Below are 25,201 nucleotides of genomic sequence, written 5' to 3' on the forward strand. Positions count from 1 at the left end.
ATTGAAATGAAAAAGAAATAAATAAATTTAAAAAGTCACTTAAATAATTATTAGGAAAAAAATGTAATTTTTGGTAGAAATATTCACTACTAAGGACTTGAATTATTTTCAAAGTTATCATGCTCCACAAATCTAAGGACTTTTCTTTTAAATTATGAATGGTAAGTTTTCAATTAAAATAAATCTTCTACATAGCTACAGCATAAAAGAGATCATTCTAACATTTCTGTAAAACCAAGATAGTATACCTTAAATCGCTGAACTCTTGTTCCCATTCCCAGTTCTGATGCTCTAACTGTGATATTATTTCTTGTGCATTATTGTGTAGTCCACTAAGCTTAGTTTTCAATTTTTCATTTTTTCCCCTAAGTATATCACAGTGACTTTTTTGACGTTGTATTGTTTTTTTATAGGAAGAGATTGTATCTTGTAGTTTTACTAGATTGGTAGAATCTATGTTGGATAAATGAGGGTAGAGAACATATATGAGAAGTTTTGTTTACAAAGAACCATGCATTTTCATATTCATTTATTCATATGTTGAATATATATATATGTAAAATGTTTCTAATGTGAAGCATATTATTTTGAACTCTACAGATACGATAGACCGGACCACTGCTCTTGCTTAGCTCAAAGTCTACGAGAGAAGAATGATAAGAAATATAAATTCTGATGGTTGTAGTTGTTGTCTGAGTGAGCCTATGGGCAAATGAGCAAGATCTTGCTGAATCCTGTGCCCACTCACTATCTGTGCTGTGGTGGAGCCCACTGTTGCAGTCATTGTTGCAGTCCACCTCCTGGAGTATCTTCCTCTTTTTTGCTGATCCTCTGTTTTACTTACCTCTATGGCTTTCTTTGAATAACTTGGCCAAAGTATCTAAAACAAAGTCTTGACATCCCTGCTTCTAAGGGACATTCTGATAACAAAACCGTAATTGTTCTTTTAGGCAATCTATGGTACATTCACTACACATGCAAAATATTGCTGAAGATCATTTAAAACAGCTAGAACAGTACATTAACAGAGAATTGCCAGAACTTCAAGCAGGGTTTAGAAGAGGCTGTGGTACCAGGCATATCATTGCTGATGTTAGATGGATCCTGGCTGAAAGCAAATAATATCAGAAGCATGCTTATTTATATTTTATTGACTGTAAATTGGTATTTGATGATACAAATCATAACAAACTCTGGCTAACATTGAGAAGAATATGAATCCCAGAACACTTAATAATGGTCATAAAAAACTTATATCTAGACCAAGAAGCTATTGTCTGAACAGAGTAAGGGAACACAGCATGATTTAATATCAGGAAAGTATATGTCAGGGTTGTAGTCTTTCTCCACCTACGCAATCTGTATGCTGAGCAAATAATCTGAGAAGCTGGTCTCTATGAAAAAGAATATGGCATTAGGATCAGAGAAAGACTCATCAACAACCTGCATTATTAGATGAGACCCTTTGCTTGCTTAAAGTGAGAAAGACCTGAAACATTCACTGCCAAACATCAAAGACTACAGCCTTCAATATACATTGTATCTCAATATCAAGAAGACAAAAATCCTCACCACTGACCAATAAGCCACATCATGATAGATGGAGAAAGGACTGTACTGAAATTGGTAATGATATTGTCTTTCTTGGATCCACAATCAGCACCCTTGGTACCAGCAGTCAGGAGAGATCAGAAGACAGTGTGTTGAGCAAGTCCATGGTCAGGGACCTCTTCATGGTCTTTTTATTCACTTACTCTGCATCTGAGAGCTGATAATGATAAAGTATGACAGAAGAATTTATGCCTTTGAGCTATGGTGTGGTCATAGAGTACTGAATATCCCATGGACTACCAATAGGACAGACAGATACGTATTGAGAAAAGTGTGGTCAGAATGCTCCTTACAGGGAAGGATGGCAAAGCTTCATCTCACATAACTTGGAAATGTTGCTAGAAAGGCTGTTCCCTGGAAAGGGACATCATGTTTAGAATTGTGGAGAGTTAGCCAAAGAGGGGAAGACCTTCAAAGAAATGGGCTGACACAGTGACTACAGCAACGGCCTCAGGTGTACAGAGATGATCAAAAGATGGCACAGGATACACAGAGTTCAGATCTGTTATTAATAGGGTGTACACAGATTAATAGAGTTGTACTTGATTTGATGGTACCTAACAATAACAAAGAACAACAACAGTAAAACCTTTAAAGGCTGGCATGCACTAAAAGATTACTAAGCATGCAAGGAAGTAGAAAAAGAAGTAAAAAAAGAATATGTGAAATCAATTGAACTAGCTTTGAGCTATTCTAAATGCTAGGATTAGTAGAAAAGATATTAAAAGTTAGAACTTTATTCTAATCTGTAACACAACAAACTGCGGTTGATTCTGAGAAGAATGGGAATCTGAGACACTTGATTATGCTTGTGTGAAGCCTATACTCAGACCAGGAGGCAGTTGTCAGAAAAGAGAAAAGAAATTGGGAAGGGTGTAGTCCAAGGATTTGTCCTATCTTCATACCTTTCTAATCTATATGCAGAACAGTTTATCTAGGAGGCTGGGCTCTATGAGGAGAAATGTGGCATCAGGATTGGAGGAAGACTTACCAGCAATCTGCATTATGCAGATGACAAGACACTACTTGCTAAAACTGAGGAGGACCTGAAGTTCTTGTTGCAGAAGATAAAGGACTGAAACTTTCATTATGGATTGAAGATCAACATAAGAAACAAAGATTCTCTCCACTGAGCCGATTGGCAGCAGCATTATAGATGGTGAAGAGATTGAGATTGTTAATAGCTTTAGTTTGCTTGGCTCCGCAATCAACACTCTTGGTACTAGCAGCCAGGAAATAAAAAGACGAATTCCATCGGGAATGTCTGCTGTCAGAGATCTCTCCAAAGTACTGAAAAGCAACGATGTCAGTCTAGAGACTATTATGTGCCTGATTCAGGCTATGGTCTTTGCAATTACTTGCTATGCATCGGAAAGCTAGACAATGGCTAGGGATGAATGAAAGAGAATTGATGCCTTTGAGCTGTGGAGCTGGAGAAGAGTACTGAATATATCATGGACTGCTAGGAGTACAAACAAGTTTGCCCTAGAGAAGGTGAGATCAGGCTGCACATTGGAGACAAGGATTCTGAAGCTTTATCTGACATACTTTGAATATGTTGCAAGGTGGGACCAGTCCTTAGAGAGGGATGTCATACTTGGGAAGGTGGCTTTGACTGCATGGCTCTGGATTGACAGTGCAACTCCTTACCTAGTAGGGCACCAAGCTCTCTTTATGCACTTACTTTATGTCCATTCCATGTTGTTCTTTTTTTTTTTACATAGAATTCTTAAAAGTATAATTGGGCAACATACCATTTTCTAAAGCTGCTCCAGGTGACAGAGTCAAGTTCTCAGAGTTATCCAGAAAATGAAATTGCTCTTGGGTCTATATAAAATAAATAATAGTGTGTTTTCAAAATATTTACAGCATAATGTAACTTTATAGAGGTGGTAAACATCTACCTTTCTGTATGAGAAAAATCAAGCTTTTTTACTTAAAATAATTCTTTGTTAGAAAGTGACTTTTACTGATAACTAATGTTTGTATACTTTTTCTCCAATTTAATCTTTTAGAAGAAGATATGTTTTTATATTACTTTTTAGAAATATTTTTTATTATAGAACAAGACTTTGAAAAATAATTTTGTACAGTACCTTGCTCTTTTCATTCAATTCTTTCTTCACACACCTATAAAACAATTCCACTTTAATATGCAAAAAATATCTATAACAATTATTTTAATATGAAATGCCTGCATTTGTTGTTTATGAATAAAGAAGTTTAAAAGTAATTGAATACACAATAATTTTCTACAAGGGGAATGAAACTGAACAAAAAGAACAGCTCTAAAGTACAAAAGAATTTAATAGCCTCAGAAGAAAATGCTAAATTAATGTAACTTGCATTACTTGCTATTAAAAAAACCTGATTGTATTCCTGTTGTTATTTTCAACAAAAATAAACTTTTACTTTCATTAAATTCTACTTAGGAATGATATCTGTTATTTGGAGAGAGATTTTTGAGGAGTTAACATTCATTAGTCTAGGCATTTTACGTGTCTGAACTTATTTTAATCCTCATAACAATTTTATTAAGTAGATAATCCAAAAGTTCTCCTACAAAAGAAAAAAAAGTAAGACAAAGAGAGGCTAAAAGGTGACCAGATGAGATCATACTACTATCTTGTCAGAAGAAAAACCAGAATTAAAACTAAAGCATTCTGGTTCCCAAGCATATGCTTCACAAACAGAGTTAACATTGTTAAGGACTTTTAAATAATAGGCTAGCAAATGAATCTATATCATCACTCTTTTTATGGTTAAACTTACAGATAATAATATCTGAGTCTGGTAACTATTTTTCAGTGTAAATATTTCATATACTAGGGAAATAGAAAAATTAATTTTAATAATTCTTTCAACTTTGAAAATAAACTTTCTTAAAAAGAAACTCTTTAACAGGCATTTTTTTAAATTCAATTGTTCATGGAGTCAACAAATAACTGAGAACTCAATATCTGTTAATAGCAGTTGTTAGGGGCAATTGTCTTGGCTAAGACTCATAGTGACCCTATGAACAATCTGAACTGTATCCTAACCTGTACCATCCCCATGATCCTTGAGTTCATTGTTAGAGTCATTACGTCAAGTAATTTTTTTTGGGGGGGGGTGGTGTCTTCCTTTCTTTCTCTGATCCTTCATCTATCTAAGTCTGATGCAGGTTTACCAAGACTAGTTCCTCTTGAGAACAAACCCACAGTATGTCAAACCAAGTTTTACCATCATTGCCTCTAAAAGCATTCTAATTGTGTTGCTCCCAAGACACATTTGTTAGCTCTTTTGGCATTCCTTAATATATTCAGTACTTTTCACCAACACCACAAATCAAAGCCATCAATTCTTCTGTTAACTTTATTCATTGTCCAAATTTTAGCTACATAGCAAGTAAGTGAAAAGGTCATGGCTTGAATCAGGTGCACTTTAGTTTTTAAATTGACATCTCTGTTCTTTAGCACTTTGGAGAGGTTCTTGACAACAGTTTTTCCTAACACAACAAGTCTTTCTAAAAAATATTTTTAATTTTAATTCAGTCACTCTAAAATACAGTATTTTAGAACAGTGCTTAAAATTGTATAATGCCATTATTTATAATGTTCTATTGAGACCTTACTCACCCAAACACCAATCTCTGCTTCCTCTCCCTCTCTTTTCTTCCTTGTCAAACTTTCATACTTTTTTCTAACTATGGGTAAAACTTCTCTTTTTCTCTTCCTCCCCTCTTCTTTCCCTCTCCCCCTCTCACCAGTCCCATTCAGTTATACATGTCCTGTTCCAGACTGTTAATTGCAATCTATGCACATATTGTCAAACTGTCCTTTCATTTCAGGTTGATCTTCCCCAGCTAGAGCAGTAGGCACAAGAAAGAAAGAAGAGGCATCTAGATTAGCAAGGAGAAGGTAAAACTATCTCCATATGCGGATGATATGATACTGTACATAGAAAACCTTAAAGATTCCTCAAAAAACTGTTAGACCTCACAGACCAGATCAGCAAAGTGGCAGGATAAAAGATCAACATGGAAAAACCAATCATATTTCTCTACTGTAACATAAAAGTCACTGAAAAGGAAAGAAGAAATACCAATAACAAAATCCAAGCACAAGATTAAATACGTGGGAACACATCTAACTGGAGACACAAAAGACGATTGTTGTTGTTGTTATTGTTAAGCACTGTCAAGTCGCAGATGACTCACAGTGACCCTATGAATGAAAGACTTGAACACCTGTATAACTTTCATTGTTTCTCCAAGTTTGTAGAGTTTCTGGAGACAAGTTATTTCAGAAGTGGATGCCACTCATGCTTCCAAGCTTGTTTTAATTGGGGAGCTCCACCAAACACTGTCCACCCTGCGTAACCATTATTGCATTTGACACATCAGTGTCACAGTGTTTAGCATCACAGCAACTAGAGTTACTGTTGTACAGCAAATGGACAGACCGATGCTATACCACTTAGAAGAATGTTTGACCAAAAAGAATTAAGACCAGGCCTATATAAATAAAATGTAACACATCTTTTTGATTTCTTGGATGCTGTTATGATGGGTGTTGATTGTGGATCTAAGTAAGAGGAAATCCTTCACAATTCCAATCTTTACTCCATTTGTCATGATGTCCTTATTGTTCTAATGGTGAGGATTTTTGTTTTCCAGATATTGAGATATAATCTACATTGAAGGCTGTAGAGTTTGATCTTCTGCAGTAATAGAGCTTCATGACTTCTTCACTTTCTCCAAGCAAGGTTGTATTATCTGCAAAACGTAGATTATTGATGACTTTCTCCAAACTTGATGCCACATTTACTTCATATAGTTCAGTTTCTAGAATGATTTGCTCAGTTTACAAACTGAATATGTATGGAGAAAGGATACGATCCTGATGTACACCTTTCCTGATTTTAAATCATGCAGTTTTGTCCAACAGATTCAACACTTAGATGCAGGGAAACGTAGATTTTAAACTCTAATTATTACCAAAAGTAACAATTAGTTGATTCTTCTATTGTACATATAATAAAATTCTCCTCTTATACTCACAATATAAACTATTATTAAGTTGACAACCCTGCTTGCTGAAATGAAGGAGGACCTGAAGAGCTTGCTGCAGAGAGTCAAGGACCATAGCCTTCAATCTGGATTGAGGCTCAATGTTAAGAAGACAAAGATTCTCACCACTGGACCAATTGGCAGCATTAGGATGTATGGTGAAGAGATTGAGATTGTTCACAGCTTTAGTTTGCTTGGCTCCACAGTCAACATTCTTGGCAACAACAGCCAAGAAATGAAAAGACGTATTGTGATGGGGAAGTCTGCTGTTAGGGACCTCTCCAAAGTACTGAAGAGCCATGGTGTCCCTCTGGAGACTAAGGTGTGTCTGATACAGGCCATGGTCTTTGCAATCACTTGTTATGCATCAGAGAGTTGGACAATGACTAAGGAAGATAGAAGGAGAATTGATGCCTTTGAACTGTGGTGCTGGAGAAGAGTATTGAGAATACCATGGACTGCTAGGAAAACAGGTTTGTCGTGGAAAGGGTTAAACCGGGCAGCTCCTTGGAGGCAAGTATTCTGAGGCTTCGTCTAGCATACTTTGGGCATGTTGGTCCTTGGAGAGGGACATCATGCTTGGTAGGGTGGAGGTACAGCGCAGGAGGGGAAGGCCTTCTATGAGGTAGATTGATTCAGTGACTGTGGTAATCGGGATGGGTATATCAGAGACAGTACGATTGGCACAGGACAGAATAGAGTTTAGGGCTGTTGTGCATAGGATCGCTCTGAGTCACAAGTGACTGAATGGCACATAACAACAATAACAACAACAATAACAATCTGAAATGTGAGAATATATTACAAAATCATAGCCATGTATGTTGGAAGTGTCAAAGTGCAATATTTGAAAAATCATTTTGTTGTGTCAGCTATTTCCTTCTGATACAGTGACTCTGTGTACTCCCTTCCATCTTCTTTTGATACTTCCTGGATTATTTAACATTCTACCCAAACTATCCTTAAGTATTGACACCTGTGGCTTGAATTGGTTTTTCAACTCCTTTAGTTTAAGAAACACTGAGCGCATTTGGCCCTTTTGGTTTTCTGACTCCAGCTCTCTGCACATTTCATTATAATATCTTGCTTTGTCGTCCTGGCTGCCTTTTGAAATTTTCTGTTCAGCTCTCTGATTTCTTGCTTTGTTCCTTTAGCTTTGGCTTCTTGACGCTCTAATGCAATACTCAGAGTGTCATCTGACATCCATCTTGGTCTTTTCTTCTTCTTCAGCCTTTGCCTTTGTAATCTTTTGCATTCTTAATGGACGATTTTCTTGATATCCTCCCAGAGCTCATTTGGTCTATGCTCATTGGTGCTCAAGGCCTCAAACCTGTTCCTGAGATGGTTTTGAAATTTGAGTGGGACAGACTTAAGGTCAGATTTTGGTTCCCATGGACTTGATTTAATTTTCCTCAACTTCAGCTTGAACTTGCATATGAGTAGTTGGTGGTCTGTCCCATAATCAGCACCAGGCCTGGTTTTCTCTGCCAATATTGAGCTTCTCCAATGAGTCTTTCCATAAATGTAATCGATTTGATTCCTATGCATACAACCAGGTGAGATCCATGTGTATAGCCTGCCTTTATGTTTCTCAAAAAAGGTATTTACAATGAATAAATCATTGAATGTGCAGAACTCCATCATTCTATCTCCAGCCTCATTTCTCTCACTGAGCCTGTGTTTTCCAGCTACTGATCCTTCTTCCCTGTTCCCAATTTTTGCATTCCAATTGTCCATTATTATCAATGCATCTTGATTGCATGTTTGATCAATTTCTGACTGCAAAAGTTTGCAAAAGTTGGTAGAAATCTTCCATTTCCTCCTCTTTGGCTCTAGTTGTTGGTGCATATATTTGAATTATAGTGATATTCACTGGACTTCCTTGTATGCTTATGGATATTATCCTGTTGCACACTACGTTGTATTTTAGGATAGATATATAAATGGCTTTTTAAATTTGGAAACCAACTCCATTTTTCTCACCTTTTCATCCCTGTCATAGTAAATCGTATGATCATCTGATTCAAAATGTCCCATGCCAAGCCATCTCATTTCGCCAGGAAAAGAAATTGTACATAACAGTTGTACTAAACAATTTTAAATTGAAGTCATACTGGCTGCATCATAAGAAATTGACAGCAGCATGATATGTTCAGAATCACAGAAATCCTGTTGGCTTGAGACTTAGGCCATCACATCAGGGGCTGGTCAATTCAACGGGTGTTGAATGGTGTAGGCAGATGTAGGAAGGGATGGTAGTAGAGTAGGGAAAGGGTGGATCAAAACAAAAAGCAACCAAACAAAAAGCAACCAAACATGTAGTGGGGTGGGCAGCAATACTGGTCATTTTTCTAACTGGTAAATGCCTTTCATCTGCTCTTTTCTGTAGAATGCTTGTCTGTCAGATACTATTATATGTATTTTAAAATTAAGACAGACTAGGAAGAAGGATTGGCCATCCACTTCTGAAATGACAAGCCTTCGAAAACCCTATGTACAATAGAGCACACTTAGACTATCCCTTGGACTAGCAGACATGGCAATTGAGACTGAGATCTTAGAAATGGAAACACAGAGAAGGAAGAACAACTGTAAGGAAACACTAGTGATTGGAATGCGGAATGTGAAAAGCATGAAATGTAGGAAAATTGGACATTGTTAAGAAAGAAATGGAACACATAAATATTGACATACTAGGTATTTGTGAAATGAGATGCCTTGGCATGGGACATTTTTTTTTGTTGTTGTTGTTTTTCCTGGTGTCAGGAGTGGGATATGAACCGGCATGGGACATTTTGAATGTGTTCCATATATAGATTAAAAAGGTATAGAGACAGGATATAGATCCCTGGAATACACCTTTCCTGATTCTGAGCCATGCAGTAAATATGAGACAACACAATCCAATCATCAAACTTCCTAATATTTAGAAATGCAAACAAAATTTAATTTAAATGTTTACCTTAACTGGACCACTTTCCTTGACCTACAAACATATTCTAAGACCTCTCAGCTTAAAAGAAAAAAAGAAAGGTTATTTAAACCCTATCTTTTTTAGTTACCAACCAATTATCTTATTGCCTTTCCTAGCAGGTAGGTCTACAACTATCCGCTCAGTTTGGCTTCCATCCCAGCGTTTACCGACTCTACTCCTTGTCAAAGCCATTCATCCGCATTTCAAGGACTTCTTTAAATGACATCTGAAATTGTTTAGTATTTCCTAACCCTGGCCTGGACACTACTCCATACTGTCCTGCTTTATTTCTAAAATAGAATGACTATGGATATTTACTCACAAGGAAATAAAGAATTTCCATAATTTACCTTGCTTTAGCCCAGTCTATTTCATTCAAATTGCGGTCATCATTCACTTGTAGAAGAACATCAATTTCTGAGATAGCCTGCTCCAACACCTGTGTAGCTGTAGATTCTCTTGAGGTCCATTTTTTACTTTTATGTTTCTTTTTCTCCTTTGTATTCAACATAGGAGTATTTCTTTTAAAAAGACATTTTAAAAATCCAGTGTTTCTAAATGTTCTAGTGACAAGGGATAAAAAAAAAAAATCACAACTAGGTTTATAAGATTCCAATCTTTATACATCTTAATAAACTTATTCATATAAAAGCTAGTTACAAAGTACCAACTATATAAAGGAAAGATACATCCCTGCTCCAAAAGGCAGGGAAATGCAATAATGACACAGTATGGTTAAGTAAGAGCTGGTATATGAGAACTGATATTTGATCACCAGGAAACCTTTACAAAAGAGGTAAAACATAACAGAGGAGCTGACCAAGCAAAATAAAAGGACAAAATCATTCTACTGAGAGATTAGAATGTAATCACGAAACTTACAGACATGTTATCTACAGTGTTTATTTATTATTTTGTTTTGTTTTTAAAGAGAAATAAAAAATACAAATCACATAGAAGCAAATAATAAGAGATGAATCAGGGAAGAAATTTGGAAAAATTTGCACTGGCACTCCCAGAGTCTAGAGCTCATTTCCTGAAAACTATGAGCAGAGACAGTTTTTGCTGTTAGGTACCATCAAGTCAAAACTGACTCATAGCTGACCCTACAACGTGTTTTCAGAGGCTGTAAAACACATAGGAGGAGATTACTCATCTCTCTTCCATGGAGCAGCTGGTGGATATAAACCATTCATCATTGAGCCGGCAGTCCAACTCTTACTACTAAGCCACAAGATTGGCCTAATAATTAGATTTGTGCTATGTTTCTTGTTGTTTTGTAAATGAAACAATGCTTAACCTACAGGGAGTTTTAAAAATAGTCACATTTAACAGAAAATAAGAATATTAAGAAGACAGTCAGGGAAATATATTGAAGAGAATAAACTTTGTTGAGATTTGATATAAACAGAATGAAAATGAAACCAATAAGGAAATTGATTAGTTGTATTGTGGACTAAACAGTTAACGATGGTGGTGTTCTTGCATGACACAAAAGAAATGGAAAAACATATTTTCAAGAAAGACCTGGAAAATGTACAGACGAAGAAGATGCCAAGAAAAAGACAGAAAGCAAAAATGGCAGCAAGGTTGGGGAGAGAAACTGCCAATGTCAGTTTCCATTAACTCACCTAGGAAAAGGCTATGTGTAGAGAAGATGAAAGGGGGATTTAAGTACCATGTTAGGGGTGTCCATTAGCTAATCAAGGGAGATGGCAAGTAAGTAGTCAGATATACAGGTCTAGAGTTCCAGAGAGATATCTGTGCTAAAGATACAAACTTGGGAATCATTGGCATATGCTGTTGTTATTTACTGTTGATTTGTAATGGACTCATAGCTGATCCTCTAGCAGGCTGGGAGAGGCTGTAAATCACACAGGAAGAAATGGCCATCTTTCTTCCTCTGAGCAGCTGGTGGATTCAAGAAGTGTGTCTTTGAATCCCCAGCTTCTCACCCACTAGGCCACTTAGGTGCAAGGTTGCCAAAAAAGATGATTAGCCTTACGGACTGCATGGTATTTAAATTTCTCTGGTTTTCATTGCTATCCAGTTGGAAGCAGCACTCCTCCATTGGGTTTCTGGAGCTGTAAACTGCAAGGGAGAGCATGTCCTAGCTTTCTGCCAAAGCTGCTGTGGATTTAATGTGCAGAGTGGCATCACTTTTGAGATAGAGGTTCAACTCCTATGGACATGTCACCAGAGCTTCCTGGACTGTGGTAAAATTGAGAGAGTTTGGGCTGGTTGGTTTTTTGTTGTTGTTGTTGTTTTTTCATATCTATGTCTGGCTACCTAGCTCACGGTCCCGGAATTGGAAACAGCAGCTTGCCATACTTGTCTATTTAGGATTATTTCACTATCCCAAAACAGTCATCTGTGACCTTGCTTACCAACAGTGACTTTTTAGACTACAGTCTCTGAGTTTAGCAGACTCCAAAGCCAGTAGCCATAAGCCCTGTTTGCTGATGCCTTGGACTCTTCAACTCCAAACACTTTCCTTTTGTGGTCTCCCTTACAAACCTGGGGCTAACTCCTACAAGAACATGAGCCATTACCTTGAAATAAGCCAAGCTCTCTCTTCATATATCTGCAAGTGCATACACTTGATACTAAATGGTTTAAAAATGCCAGGCCAACATATTAAAGAATATTGGAGAGTTAAAATGCATTTGGGAAATTTTATGGACATAAAACACAATACATAAATCATTTAACCACATTTTTTAAAATTTTATCTTTTTTTTAAATGTGTGTGTGTGTGTGTGTACCGTCAGATCACATCTGATTGGTACAGGAGGAGATTGTCCCTCCTTTCCCAGCAGAGCATCTGGTGGATTCGAACCATGGTCCTCTGGAATTGCAGTGCAGCTTCTTGCCACTAGGCCACCAGAGCTCCCCTCATTTAACCACATTTTAATTATGAAACAATTATTGTTGCTAGATGCTCTCAAGTCAACTACAAGTCATAGTGACCCTGTGGACAATGCATCAAAGCCTTGCCCTGTCCTGCTCCATCCTCACAATCTTCTATATGCTTGAGCCCATGGTTATAGTCACTATGCTGATCATTTCCTTGAAGATCTTCCTTTCTTTCAACAAGGTTGAAATTGTCAATCTTACTTGTATCCACAATCACCACCTTTTAGGAATCTCTTCAAACTTCTGGAGCAATGGCATCAGTTTGAAGCCTAAGGCGTGCCTGATTCAGGCCATGGTCTTTTCAATCACTTGTTATCTGAAAGCTGTACCATAAGTAAGGATGACAGAAGAATCGGTGCCTTTGAATTGTGGTGTAGGGAAAGAGTATTGAATATTCAAGGATTACCAAAGAACAACCAGATATGTCTTGGAAAAGGTGCAGACGGAATGCTCCTTAAAGGGAAGGATGGTGAAACTTCATATTGCATATTGTTGTCATGTACTGTCAAATCAACTGTGGCTCATAGTGACCCTATGTACAATAACTCTGAACTTGGCTCTATCCTGAGCCAGTCTCACTGTCCCTGATACACTTAGCCTATTATTTCAGTTACTCTGTCAGTTCATCTCATCCGGTGTCATCTTCTTTTGTGCTATCCCAGCACCCTTCCAAGCATAATGTTCTTCTCCAAGGACTGGTCCCTCCTGGCAACATGTCCAAAGAATCTTTACCTCCAAGGGGCAGCCTGGCTTCACGCTCTCCAGGACAGATCTGTTTGTTCTTTTGGCAGTCCATGGTCTGTTCAACTCTCTTCTCCAGCACCACAACTCAAAGGCACCAATTCTTATGTCATCCTTAGTTATAGTCTAGCTCTCTAATGTGTAGCAAGTAATTAGGAAGACCATGGCCTGTATCAGGCACTCCTTAGTCTCTGGACTGACACTGTGCTCTTTAGCATTCTGTAGAGTTACCTGACAGTAGATTTTTCTAATGGAATTTATCTTTTGATTGCCTGACTGCTAGTGCCAAAGGTGTTGAATGTGGAACTGAGTAAACTCAAATTGTTAACAATCTCAATCTCTTCTCCATCTATCATGGTGCTGCCCCACTTTAGGCATATTATCAGGAGAGGATAGATATCTTGCTGGGAAAGGCAGTTGTTATTGCTGTTAGATGCCATTAAGTTGAGTATAACTCATGGACAATAGATCTGACCTCTTTCCTATCTTGTGCCATTTTTATCATTCTCTACACACTTGAGCCCACTGCTCGCACAAGATAGGAAAGAGGTCAGATGAAAGAGGTGAGATGAAGCTTTACATCTTTGCCTCCAAAAGTCCAAGGCTGCACGTTTCATAGTCCACTTCCAGATGCATAGCAAACAATTGACAATATATTGGCTTAGGTCAGACATTTCCTAGTCTTTAAACTGATATCCTTGTTCTTTAGCACTTTTCCAAAAGACATCCTATGTATTGGGAAAAAAATACTGAGCAATGATATATCTGACAAGGGACTCATCTCTAAAATGTATAGAAAACTTCAACACCTCACCAAGAAAAAGACAAAAAATCCAATAGCAAAATGGGTAGTGGACAAGAACAGGCATTTCCCACAAAAAGCAAGAAAACAAACCAGCCATTCAGATTCCCCATAACAACATAGTACTCAAGATCGTTAACTATCAGAAAAAGCAAATCAAAACAATGAGATCTCAGCTCAGCAATAGTAACTGTTCAATTAGATAGCAAACATCAAATATAGCAAGGGTTGGACAGATTGGAACATCTAATGGTACATCCATTACAGAAAGCAGTTTGGTACATTCTTAGAAAGTTGAGAATATAATTTGATCCAGCAATCCCATTGGTAGGTATATATATAGCGCCAAAAGACAAGAGTTGTGACTTAAAGCTATGTGCCCATATATGTTTATTGTAGCATTACTTACAATAGAAAATAGATGGTAACAATTCAACTGTCCTTTAACAGATGAATGGGTAGGCAAACTATGATATTTTCACATAGTGGAGTCTTATCCAACAAAAAAATTACACAAACCAAACTATAAGAATTCAAGAAACACTGTATAACCTAGACAAATCTAGTGCAAATTATAATGAGTGATATAAGTTAGTCATAAAATGACTAATATAGTAAAAGCCCACTATTTTTTTAAACAGGAAGACTCGTTTGTTTTATAACAATTATGTACTTCCCAGGATGCATCCTATCTCCATACCTTTTCAACCTATATGCAGAACAGATTATCCAGGAGGCTGGGCTCTATGAAGAGAAATATGGGGTCAAGATTGGTGGATGATTTATCAACAATCTGCATTATGCAGATGACACAACCCTGCTTGCTGAAACTGAAGAGGACCTTAAGCACCTGCTGCAGAGGGTCAAGGACTGCAGCCTCCAATACGGATTGAGGCTCAATGTCAAGAAGACAAAGATTCTCACCACTGGACCAAGTGGCAGCATCAGGATGGATGGTGAAGAGATTGAGATTGTACACAGCTTTAGTTTGCTTGGCTCCACAGTCAACACTCTTAGCACCAGTAGCCAGGAAATTAAAAGGTGTATTGCCATGGGAAAGTCTGCTGTTAGGGACCTCTCCAAAGTACTAAAGAGCAATGGTGTCTCTCTGTAGACTAAGGTGCATTTGATACAGGCCATGGTCTTCACAATCACTTGTTATGCATCAGAGAGTTGGACAATGACCAAGGAGGATAGAAGGAGAATTGATGCCTTTGAGCTGTGGTGCTGGAGAAGAGTATTGAGAATACCATGGACTGCTAGGAAAACAGGTTTGTCGTGGAAAGGGTTAAACCGGGTGGCTCCTTGGAGGCAAGGATTCTGAGGCTCCGTCTAACATACTTTGGACATGTTGTGAGGAGAGACCGGTCCTTGGAGAAGGACATCATGCTTGGGAGGGTGGAGGGACAGCGCAGGAGGGGAAGGCCCTCTATGAGGTGGATTGATTCAGTGACTGGGATAATCAGGATGGGAGTGTCAGAGACAGTGCAATTGGCACAGGACAGAGCAGAGTTTAGGGCTGTTGTACATAGGGTCGCTATGAGTTGCAAGCTACTCGACGGCACATAACTACAACAACTTGTACTTGTCATTCTCTTAAAACAAATAACGTTTAAATATTTTCAACAACAAGGTCGATGAATAGGAATCCCAAATTATAATACAGATGTTTTTGAGGATAATACTCAAGAAAAATACTTTAGTTTTAATGAAAATAAAATTATTAATATTAATTTAAGATACAGCTACTCTTCATTGAGTTGTAACTTATTTTTTAATCAGGCCAATTTTCTAAACGTAATTGGGTGAAAGTTTTAAAAAAAATTTTATTTTACTAGTTTTAATCAACATTTACAGAGATTTTGGATTTCCATTCACTCATTGTTGCACTTTTTTCTCTACCTCCTCCCCCACTCCAGTTCGTTCCTCTTCCCTCCAACCATGCTCTCCCCATTCCCCCCTCCCCACTCCGAATGTACTCCACTATGCAACCTAAAGCCCACTATTTTTAAAAAACTAAGAAAAGGATTACACAAAGATAGAATCATTCTTGGATGGCTATCATGGACAAAAAGAGGAATAAAAATAAATAAATAGACAAAATGGGTGAAGAGAAAGTCAATATACAATATACAATAAGAGGTTGTTCAGACAATATAATTACTTAATTGCAGTTTATGTTATAAAACATGTATGAATGGTTGAATGAAAAACAATATGATTTGCAATTTTTCACTCAAATCATTGTAAAACAAAAAGACCAAAACCAATCACAACACAGTGGATGAGAACATTGCTTTCTTTACATTTCTCAATGGGAGGTTATTATTATTTCACTTATATATTTTAAGAAGACATGACTGCAAAAAAGTATTTCATTGGTATGTTAATTTTTGCATTTTTCTGAATACTTGACAAGGTTAAACATCTTTAATAAACCTATAAAATTAGTTTATAAAACATTACCCCCAAAATACTATTGATTTTATTAAAAATTAGAATATATAATGTTTAATATTTCTGTGGGATTACCTATCAGATCCTTCATTCTTCTTAGCTGGACATTGTTGTTTATCATTATTTATACTCTTTCCTTGTTGATTTAATCCATAATTATCGTTACTCGCAGCAGGATCATTAATGTGTTCTGATACTTTCAATTCACTACTTCTGATTTTATTTTCTTTTCCAACCTTTAATGAAAGTTTGATAGGATCATTACTAAGATTAACTTTCACGTGTTTGTTAATTTTATCATTTGATTCTTAGTGCAAGTGCCATGATTTTAATCAATAAAAATCATTATAATCAATAATTATTCTCTCTCTTATTGCTGCCAGTTAGAATTGACTCTTAGCTGATGCTCCAGCTGGTTTTCTAAAGCTGTAACTGGCACAGGGGTAGATTTACCAAACATTATTCAAGGAAAAGCTGGTAGATTTGAATCCCCCCCTTCACTTGGCAGTGCAAATCTTGTTATCTTGAACAAACGTAATACCTTTTTTAGTCTAGGGATATGTTGAGGAGTAGGACACCCAGGCAGGAGCAGAGTTTCTGGCTTTCAGGGATCCTAGCTAGTCTGTTTGGCTAGAGATGCTATCATTGCTACTCTAGGATATGGGTGCAGGCAAGTAGAGATAGCTAGTGCGAAAATAAAGTCACTGCTGACTTGAAATGTCCAAGGACAGTGCACTCTGCAAAGTGTATATTGCTCAAAATATGACTATGAAGTATTTGGACAAAGATGCCCAGTAAGTAGGAAGGAGTCTAGTTAGAGCGGTGGCCCTACTAATCCAGGGGCAGATCTGAGACCAGGTACAGCACAGTCCACAGGCTCCTGGAGGAAACCAGACCACAAGCCCTTCAGCTCTCCAGATACGAGATGGTCATGTGTGACCTCAGGCAGATCTGGACCTGGTTGGGGAATGCTGCTCATCACCTGGAGCGGGGGAGGGACTTTGAATTGATCTTGGGGAGGGGTATAAGGCACAAGAGGGAGATCACACATGTTCTTGTGTTCAGGAAGCTCATATTGTGGATATTATCACTACTGTTGTTCTGGGTTTCCACACCACATAGACAATTGTTCAAAATGGCTGAGTGCTTACCTTAAGGTTGAATGTTTGTTAACTCCTTTTTAAAAGTTTCCTTCTATTTCTTCCTCAGTCAGTGTTTGAAGTGTGTCCTTGCCTTTCTTTTTTAAACTCAGGGTTCCACAATTATCATCAGTATCTGTTGTCTTAGTTTTCTGCTGTCTCTAGTACATAGAGTCTGAACCACCATCTTACCTGGAAGTCAAGTTTCTCTTTTTGAAGTTACGTTTTCTCTTTTTTTCTCCAAGGCAGAGATTCAACTTGTGGCAAGAGTTTGTAGTTTTTAAACCTTTCTTAATTGTGCTGTTTTGCCAGTATTTGGTGCAGCAGAATTTCTCTTTTTAACATTTATTTTCCATGCGTCTTTAGCTATTACTACTTTCATTATTACCTCTTGGCTATCTGGACAAGGTTCTCATTGACTTTGTTCTTGATCTTCTTGCACATTGTGTTATTTCTGGGTTCTAGACATTCCCCCTTTCTGTACTTTCTACAGAGACTCAACTCATTTTTGTTAAAACCATGTTAAGTGTCTGGTTTATTATAATTTTCCAAGTCTAATTTCTTATCATTTAAATTAAGCTTTGAAGATAACTGACAAAAATAGTCTTGGGACTCAGAGTACAAATAGGATGGAGAGATATATTCAGGATCTGTTTTTGCAGGAGATCCTTAGAATATTACATAGAGTCAGGATAAAGTTGTAAGCTAACATTTTAAACTACTTAAAATTTTTAATAACTATAAAAAGTTTTATAATAAAAATGGTTTAAAAAGGAAATGTAAAAATTAACAATTAAATGAAAAATTTAATAAAATTTAATAATTATAAATAAAAAATAAATTTTATGCTCTCAAGACTCAAAAGGTTATTCTAAATTTTGGCCTAGCAGATAGAAAGTTATGCGACCAAATCAAAGGTTGTTGTTGTTTGCTGTTGTATGTGCCATTGAGTCGTTTGCGACCCATAGCGACCCTATGTACAACAGCCCTAAACCCTGCTCTATCCTGTGCCAATCGCATTGCCTCTGACACACCCATCCCGATTACCCCAGTCACTGAATCAATCCACCTCATAGAGGGTCTTCCCCTCCTGCGCTGTCCCTCTACTCTACCAAGCATGATGTCCCTCTCTAAAGACCTGTCTCTCCTAACAACATGTCCAAAGTATGTCAGACAAAGCCCCAGAATCCTTGCCTCCAAGGAGTAGCCTGGTTTAACCTTCTCCAGGATGAATCTGTTTTCTTGGCAGTCCATGGTCCATTCAATACTCTTCTCAAGCACCACAGCTCAAAGGCATCAATTCTCCTTCTATCCTCCCTAGCCATTGTCCAACTCTCTGATGCATAACAAGTGATTGCAAAAACCATGGCCTGTATCAGGCGCCCTTAGTCTCCAGAGAGACACCGTAGCTCTTGAGTACTTTAGAGAGGTCCCTAACAGCAGACTTTCTCATCGCAATACGTTTTTTGATTTCCTGGCTGCTGGTGCCAAGAGTGTTGACCGTGGAGCCCAGCAAACTGAAGCTGTGAACAATCTCAATCTCTTCGCCATCCCGCCTTTGGTTTCGCATTCGAATGCGAAACCAAAGGTGGGTGATTTTAATCTGCAGCCCTCAGGCCTGGTTTTAATTGTTTTTGGTCAAACATTCTTCTATGTGGTATAGCACTGGTCTGTCCATTTGCTGTACAGAGGTAAATTGTGGTTGCTGTGATGCTAAACACTGTGACACTGATGTGTCAAATGTGATAATGGCTACCCATGGTGGACAATGTTTGGTCGAACTCCCAGACTGTAACAAGCTTGGAAGCAGGAGTGGAGTGGCATCCACTTCTGAAATACCTTGCCTCTGGAAACTCTATGAACTTAGAGAAACAATGATAGTCAAACAAGTGTTCAGGTCATTTGTTCATAGGTTTGCTATGAGTCATCTATGAGTTGATGGCACTTAAAACAACAATCATAGGTATTGAAATATAGAAAACAATATTAAATCAGAAAAGTTAATAATTTCATTTACATACCTCTGACTGGTCATTCTTGTTTTTATCAAGTCCTTTTGTCTCTTCATCTGCTGCTATGTTTAAGTCTATTTCTGCTGATAAATCTACATATTTTTAAAAAATATATACTTAGACCAGTGAGGTAAAAGTTGAATTTTTATAAAAACAGATAACAAACAACATTTTAACAAGTGAGAATTTAAATGATGCTTAAACTTTAGCGGTTTATTGGTTTTTAAAATTTATTATTATTATTAATGTTAATGTTAAAATTTACAGAGACTTTGGATTTCCACTCATTCATTGTTGCATCTTTCTCCCTGCCCACCCCTCCCTTCCAGTTCATTTTTCTCTTTGAAAAGTAAAAGAAAAATTCTTTCATTGTTATATAATCTCTTCCCATAAGTCCACTCCACTATTCAGCCTTCGTTCTGGACTCATGTCATGACAATAATACCTAATCATTTATACATTTTAAGCAGTTTTCTTAGTGGTTTATTTCTTGAAAACATAATTTTGATTATACAAAACCTTAGCAAACCATGAGGGAAGACATTAGATCTCATCAGATTCAAGGAATACAAACATCTCCAGCCCAGCGTAAGTGTACAAAACAATAAAATATGAATATATCTCTATCTCTATCTATAAAATCTCACAATCGTGGTTTTTTTAAAAAACACAAAACTTAAACTGTAACGTTACTCAGATTTTAAAATGACTAATTTTTACACTTCTTTTTTTTGTACAAGGGAAACTGTAGTGAGTTGAGTTGCAAACCAAATACCTCTCTGGTAGTTCAAATCCAGCAAGGACTCAGAGGGACAAAGATGGCAATCTCCTACTGTGGGATGTATAACCTATGACAATGACTTTTGATCTTGATTAGTATGTTTACCTGTCTTTTTACATATTCCATTTACAATTATGTGTCTGACAATATTATCTTCTAATAGTCAGCTCTGAGATTCATTATTAACGCCTTCTTCAGGTATGTGAAGTATCAACTCATGAAAGCAGCAACATGCAAATTACGCCCTAATACAATAAATGGCAGAGAAGTGCTGTATCACTAATAGCAGAAGCATCCAGATAATATGCAGACCCTGGTCTGCATTTGCTCACTGGCTGGCTCTGAGATTCTGGATATGGGTGGTGCACACAGGTAGGCAGGCAGCAGGTAGGCCTCCATTTAGATATTTAGTTACATCTCAGTATTAAGAAAACAAAAATCCTCACCAGTGGGCCAATAGAAAATATCATGATTGAAGGAGAAGAGATAGAATCGTCAATGATTTCCTCTTGCTTGGATTCACTATCAATACTGTTGGCTATCAGGAAATTAGGAGATGTACAGACATCTTTAAAGTGCTGAAGAGTAATGATGTCACTTTGAAGACTAAAATGCACCTGATCTAAACCATAATATTTTCACTTATTTTTAATGCAGCTAAAAATTAGACAGGGAATAAAGGATGGCAGACCAAGAATTGATGCCTTTGAGTTGTGTTGGAGAAAGTGCTGAGAATCCCTTTGACTGGGAAAAGGACAAAAATATATGCCCTGGAAAAGGTGTAGCCATGGTACTCCTTAGAGGCAAGGATGGTGAAATTTATCTCACATACTTTGGGCAACCATCTAACATTAGCTAGTACCATGGCCTCTTCTAAACCTAGCCTGCACTCTTGGCAGTTCTCCGTTGTGCTGTTCCAGTCATTTTTGGCTAATTTTCAGCAGAATTTTGCTGAAATCTTGCAGGCTGCTCCTTGGAGGCAAGGGTTCTGAAGCTTCATCTGACATACTTCAGACATGTTACAAGGCAGTCCTTGCAGAGGGACATCATGCATGGGAGGGTGGAGGGACAACACAGGAGAGAAGGACCCTCGATGAGATGGAGGGTTTTAGTGACTGGTGACTGGGGTAGAAGGGGTAGGTGTGTCGGAGATAGATTGGCACAGGATAGAGCAGAGGTTAGGGCTGTTGTACACAGGGTCCCTATGAGTCATAGATGACTCAACGGCATATAACAGCAACAACAACAACTTTGGGCATGTTGTTATGAGGGGCTAGTCCTTGGAAAATTTTATCATGCTTGGACAGATGGAGGGTCAGCAAAGGAGAGGAAGCTCCTCAACCAGGTGGACTGACAGTAATTGTAATGGTGGGTTTGAGTATGCCAGAGATGGTCAGGTTGGCACAGGATAGGGCAGGGCTCAGATTCATAGTCCACAGAGTCACTATGAGTTGTAGTCAATTCAAAGGCACTTGACAACAGCAGGAACCTTCAACTCAATAATAACTCTTTGCTGTCTTGTCAGCTGATCCTTTTGTGGGTTTTCAGAAGCTGTAAATTGCAGGAGAGGAGTTTGTCTATCTTTCTCCAGAGGAGCAACTGGTGGATTTGAACCTCCTGCTGTTAGGGTGGCAGTGAAACTCCTTACTTTGTTGGACACTGGCATGCCCTTCCCTTGTTGTATACCGTCGAGTTGGAACCTACTCACAGCTGACCCTCTAGCAAGTTTTCAGATACTCTTAACTCCATGGGAGGAGATTGCCCATCCTTCTCCTCTGGATTGCAGGACAGCTTCTTGACACTAGGCCAGTGCTACATTAATAATTCACAGAGTCTTCTATTTGTACACTTTACCTCCTGAACTAGAATTATTTCTTTTTAAAAAATTAATTTACTTAATTTTTAGAACATAATTTTTTTTATTGACATACTTGCCAATCTTTCTCTAGATCATAGGGCTAAGTCTTTCAAATGATGAAGTAAAAAATTTATTTACTTTCCATAGCAATCATTTATTGAGGTCTTGCTAAGTCCCAGGCACCAGGCTTTAAGCAAAAATAGTAAACTATTTAGTGGAGAAAATTTTTGAGCTGGGTAGTGAGATTGTTTTTGTTGTTATATGCCATTAAGTCACCTGTGACTCATAGCAATCCTAAGTACAACAGCCTTAAACCCTGCTCTATCCTGTGCTGATCTCACTATCTCTGACACAGCTACACGTACTACCCCAGTCACTGAAACCATCCATCTCATTGAGGGGGGTCTTCCTCTCCTGTGCTGTTCCTCCACCCTCCCAAGCATGATGTCCCTCTCCACAGAATGGTTCCTCCTTGCAAAATGCCTAAAGTATGTCAGATGAAGCTTCAGAATTCTTGTCTCCAAGCAGCAGCCTGGTATAACCCACTCCAGGCTGAGCATGTTTGTTCTCCTAGCAGTCTATTGTATATTCAATACTCTTCTCCCAAACCACAGCTCAAATCCATCAATTCTCCTATCTCCCCTAGTCACTGTACAACTTTCTGATGCAAAGCAAGTGACTGCAAAGACCATGGCCTGTATCAGGCACACCTTAGTCTCCAGACTGACATTGTTGCTCTTCAGTACTTTGGAAAGGTCTTTGACAGCAGACTTTCCCAATGTAATTAGTCTTTTCATTTCCTAGCTGCTGGTTCCAAGAGTGTTAATTGTGAAGCCAAGCAAAGGAAAGCTGTCAACAATCTCAATCTCTTCACCATTTATCATGATACTCCCAATTGGCCCAGTGAGAATCTTCGTTTTCTTGATATTGAGCTTCAATTCCTATTGAAGGCTGTAGTCCTGGACCTTCTGCATGAAGTGTTTCAGGACCTCCTCAGTTTCAGGTACCAGATTTAAAAAGGTTTCTCAATCCATTCCATGTCACTGGGTGTTGGGAAATTATGGTACATTCACATTATGGAATACTATTCAGCATGCATGAGGAGTGATTTTGTAAATTACTACCTAACGTGGGAAGGACTGGAAAGCAATGTGCTAAGTGAACTAACTCAGTCTCATAAAGATAAATACTGTATAGGGCTATTATTGTAGAGCATATACAAGGATCCAAGAGGAGAGGGAAGTTTAACTATAGAGTTGCACAATTTGATGGGTGGAGGGAGGAAATGGTAAAGGAAAGAGGAAATGAAAGGTCCATTGTGAAAAACAATGTATATGAATTTAATGAACTTTGTATGTAAAACAGTATAAAATTACTACCTAACTTGAGAGGACTGGATAGTATTATGCTGAGTGAACTAACTCAGTCCCACAAGGACAAATACTGTATACAATCATTACTGTAGAATGAGTATGAGGACCCAAGGTGGGGGGAAGGGTGGAAGCAGATGTGTGAGGAGGTACAGGGGGATTAATCATGGGGTCACATAAATTGATGGGGGGAGGGAAATAGGAATGATTTGGTGTGAAAAACAATGAATTTGAATTTTTATATAAATTAGTATAAAAAATGTAAAAAAAATAAGGCTAGAGAGCAGGAAAGGGTGATAAAGCATGTAAAGCAACAGCAACACAGGGTAAAACCCTATTAAATAGGGTATGTATATTATATACTGCAAGGTAGAGATTGTAAGGGTAGCCCAGGATAGGGCAAGGTTTCTATTTGTTGTCCATAGTGTTTCTATGAGTCCAAGTTGACTTGATGACACCTAATAACAACAGCATGTGTCAAAAATATAGATTGGTGAGAAAGGTTATCACCAGCAGTTTAGTAATGTTGGGAGCAGAGAGAGGTGGAGAATCCCTGAAGGTTTAATGGCTGTACTGAGGAGTCTGCTGTACAAGGAAATGTTTCAGGAACCCTGAAACCCTTGTAGGCGAAGGACCCTCAGATAGTCGGGGCAGCACACAGCTCTGACTTTGTTCCAGGAATTGCTCCATGGCAGCACTCCCTGATGAGCTGTTTACCCCTTAAAGCGTTAGGCTTTCTGAGAAAAGTTCTGATGGCTAAAAATGTTTCCAAGTACATCCCCTGGAACACTTCAAGTCAATAGTCTTTTATCACACTTACTTAACCATTATATTTGCAAGTCAAAATATAGTGAGAGAACACAGAGTCTTGGGTGGTTTAAAATAACTTGCTTCAGCCAAAATATTTTTTGTTTCTCTATACCCTGAAAGATGTGTACATGCACCTCAGCACCATGAAAAATGTGTATGCGCACTTCAGCATAAGCCTCTCTTTGTGCTTTACAAAAAACAGGAGCTGCTAGCCTAACAGAGCTTCAGCCCTTTGCCTCTGTATCTCTAGTGAGTCTCTGCCTTCTGCGATGCGTCAGCCCAAAACACTGGGTACAATAGAAAGGTAAGGGAGAGAGAGAGAGAGAGAGAGAGAGAGAGAGAGAGAGAGAGAGAGAGAGATTGGCATAGAAATAAACCACTGGAGATTTAGTGAATCAAAATCTAGATTTTTAACAAGATCTTAAGTTACTTCACTCACTCACTCACTCACTCACTCACTCACTCACTCACTCACTCACACACACATGGCTGCCTAGTTAGAACTGACGCTGAGTTGACCTGGCAGCGTGTTTCTGAAAGGAGACTGGCAGTCTTTCTCTGGAGGAGCTGTGGGTCGAATGAACTTCCAGAGGAGGATGGTTTTGCAGTTAGCAGTGCAGCTTCCTATAGACTAGAGAAATTATTATTCTATTCCTTTGACAAATTTTGGAATCGCAGTC

General features: G+C 38.1%; 1 protein-coding gene across 1 annotated transcript in view; it reads right to left on the bottom strand.

Moving 5' to 3' along the window:
* LOC102866193 (ankyrin repeat domain-containing protein 26-like) overlaps nucleotides 1–25,201 on the bottom strand; it is a 188,640-nt gene that overhangs the window by 42,594 nt on the left and 120,845 nt on the right. The window contains exons 21-24 of the mRNA XM_006887109.1: nucleotides 19,712–19,794; nucleotides 16,627–16,787; nucleotides 9,986–10,156; nucleotides 3,708–3,741 (exon numbers count right to left, since the gene is read on the bottom strand). Coding sequence (XP_006887171.1) covers nucleotides 3,708–3,741; nucleotides 9,986–10,156; nucleotides 16,627–16,787; nucleotides 19,712–19,794 — 449 coding nt within the window. The remainder of the gene's footprint in view (nucleotides 1–3,707; nucleotides 3,742–9,985; nucleotides 10,157–16,626; nucleotides 16,788–19,711; nucleotides 19,795–25,201) is intronic.

This window comes from Elephantulus edwardii, unplaced genomic scaffold (genome assembly GCF_000299155.1).
Source record: "Elephantulus edwardii isolate Elephantulus edwardi_28Jun2011 unplaced genomic scaffold, EleEdw1.0 scaffold00054, whole genome shotgun sequence".
In the NCBI taxonomy this organism is placed as follows: domain Eukaryota; kingdom Metazoa; phylum Chordata; class Mammalia; order Macroscelidea; family Macroscelididae; genus Elephantulus; species Elephantulus edwardii.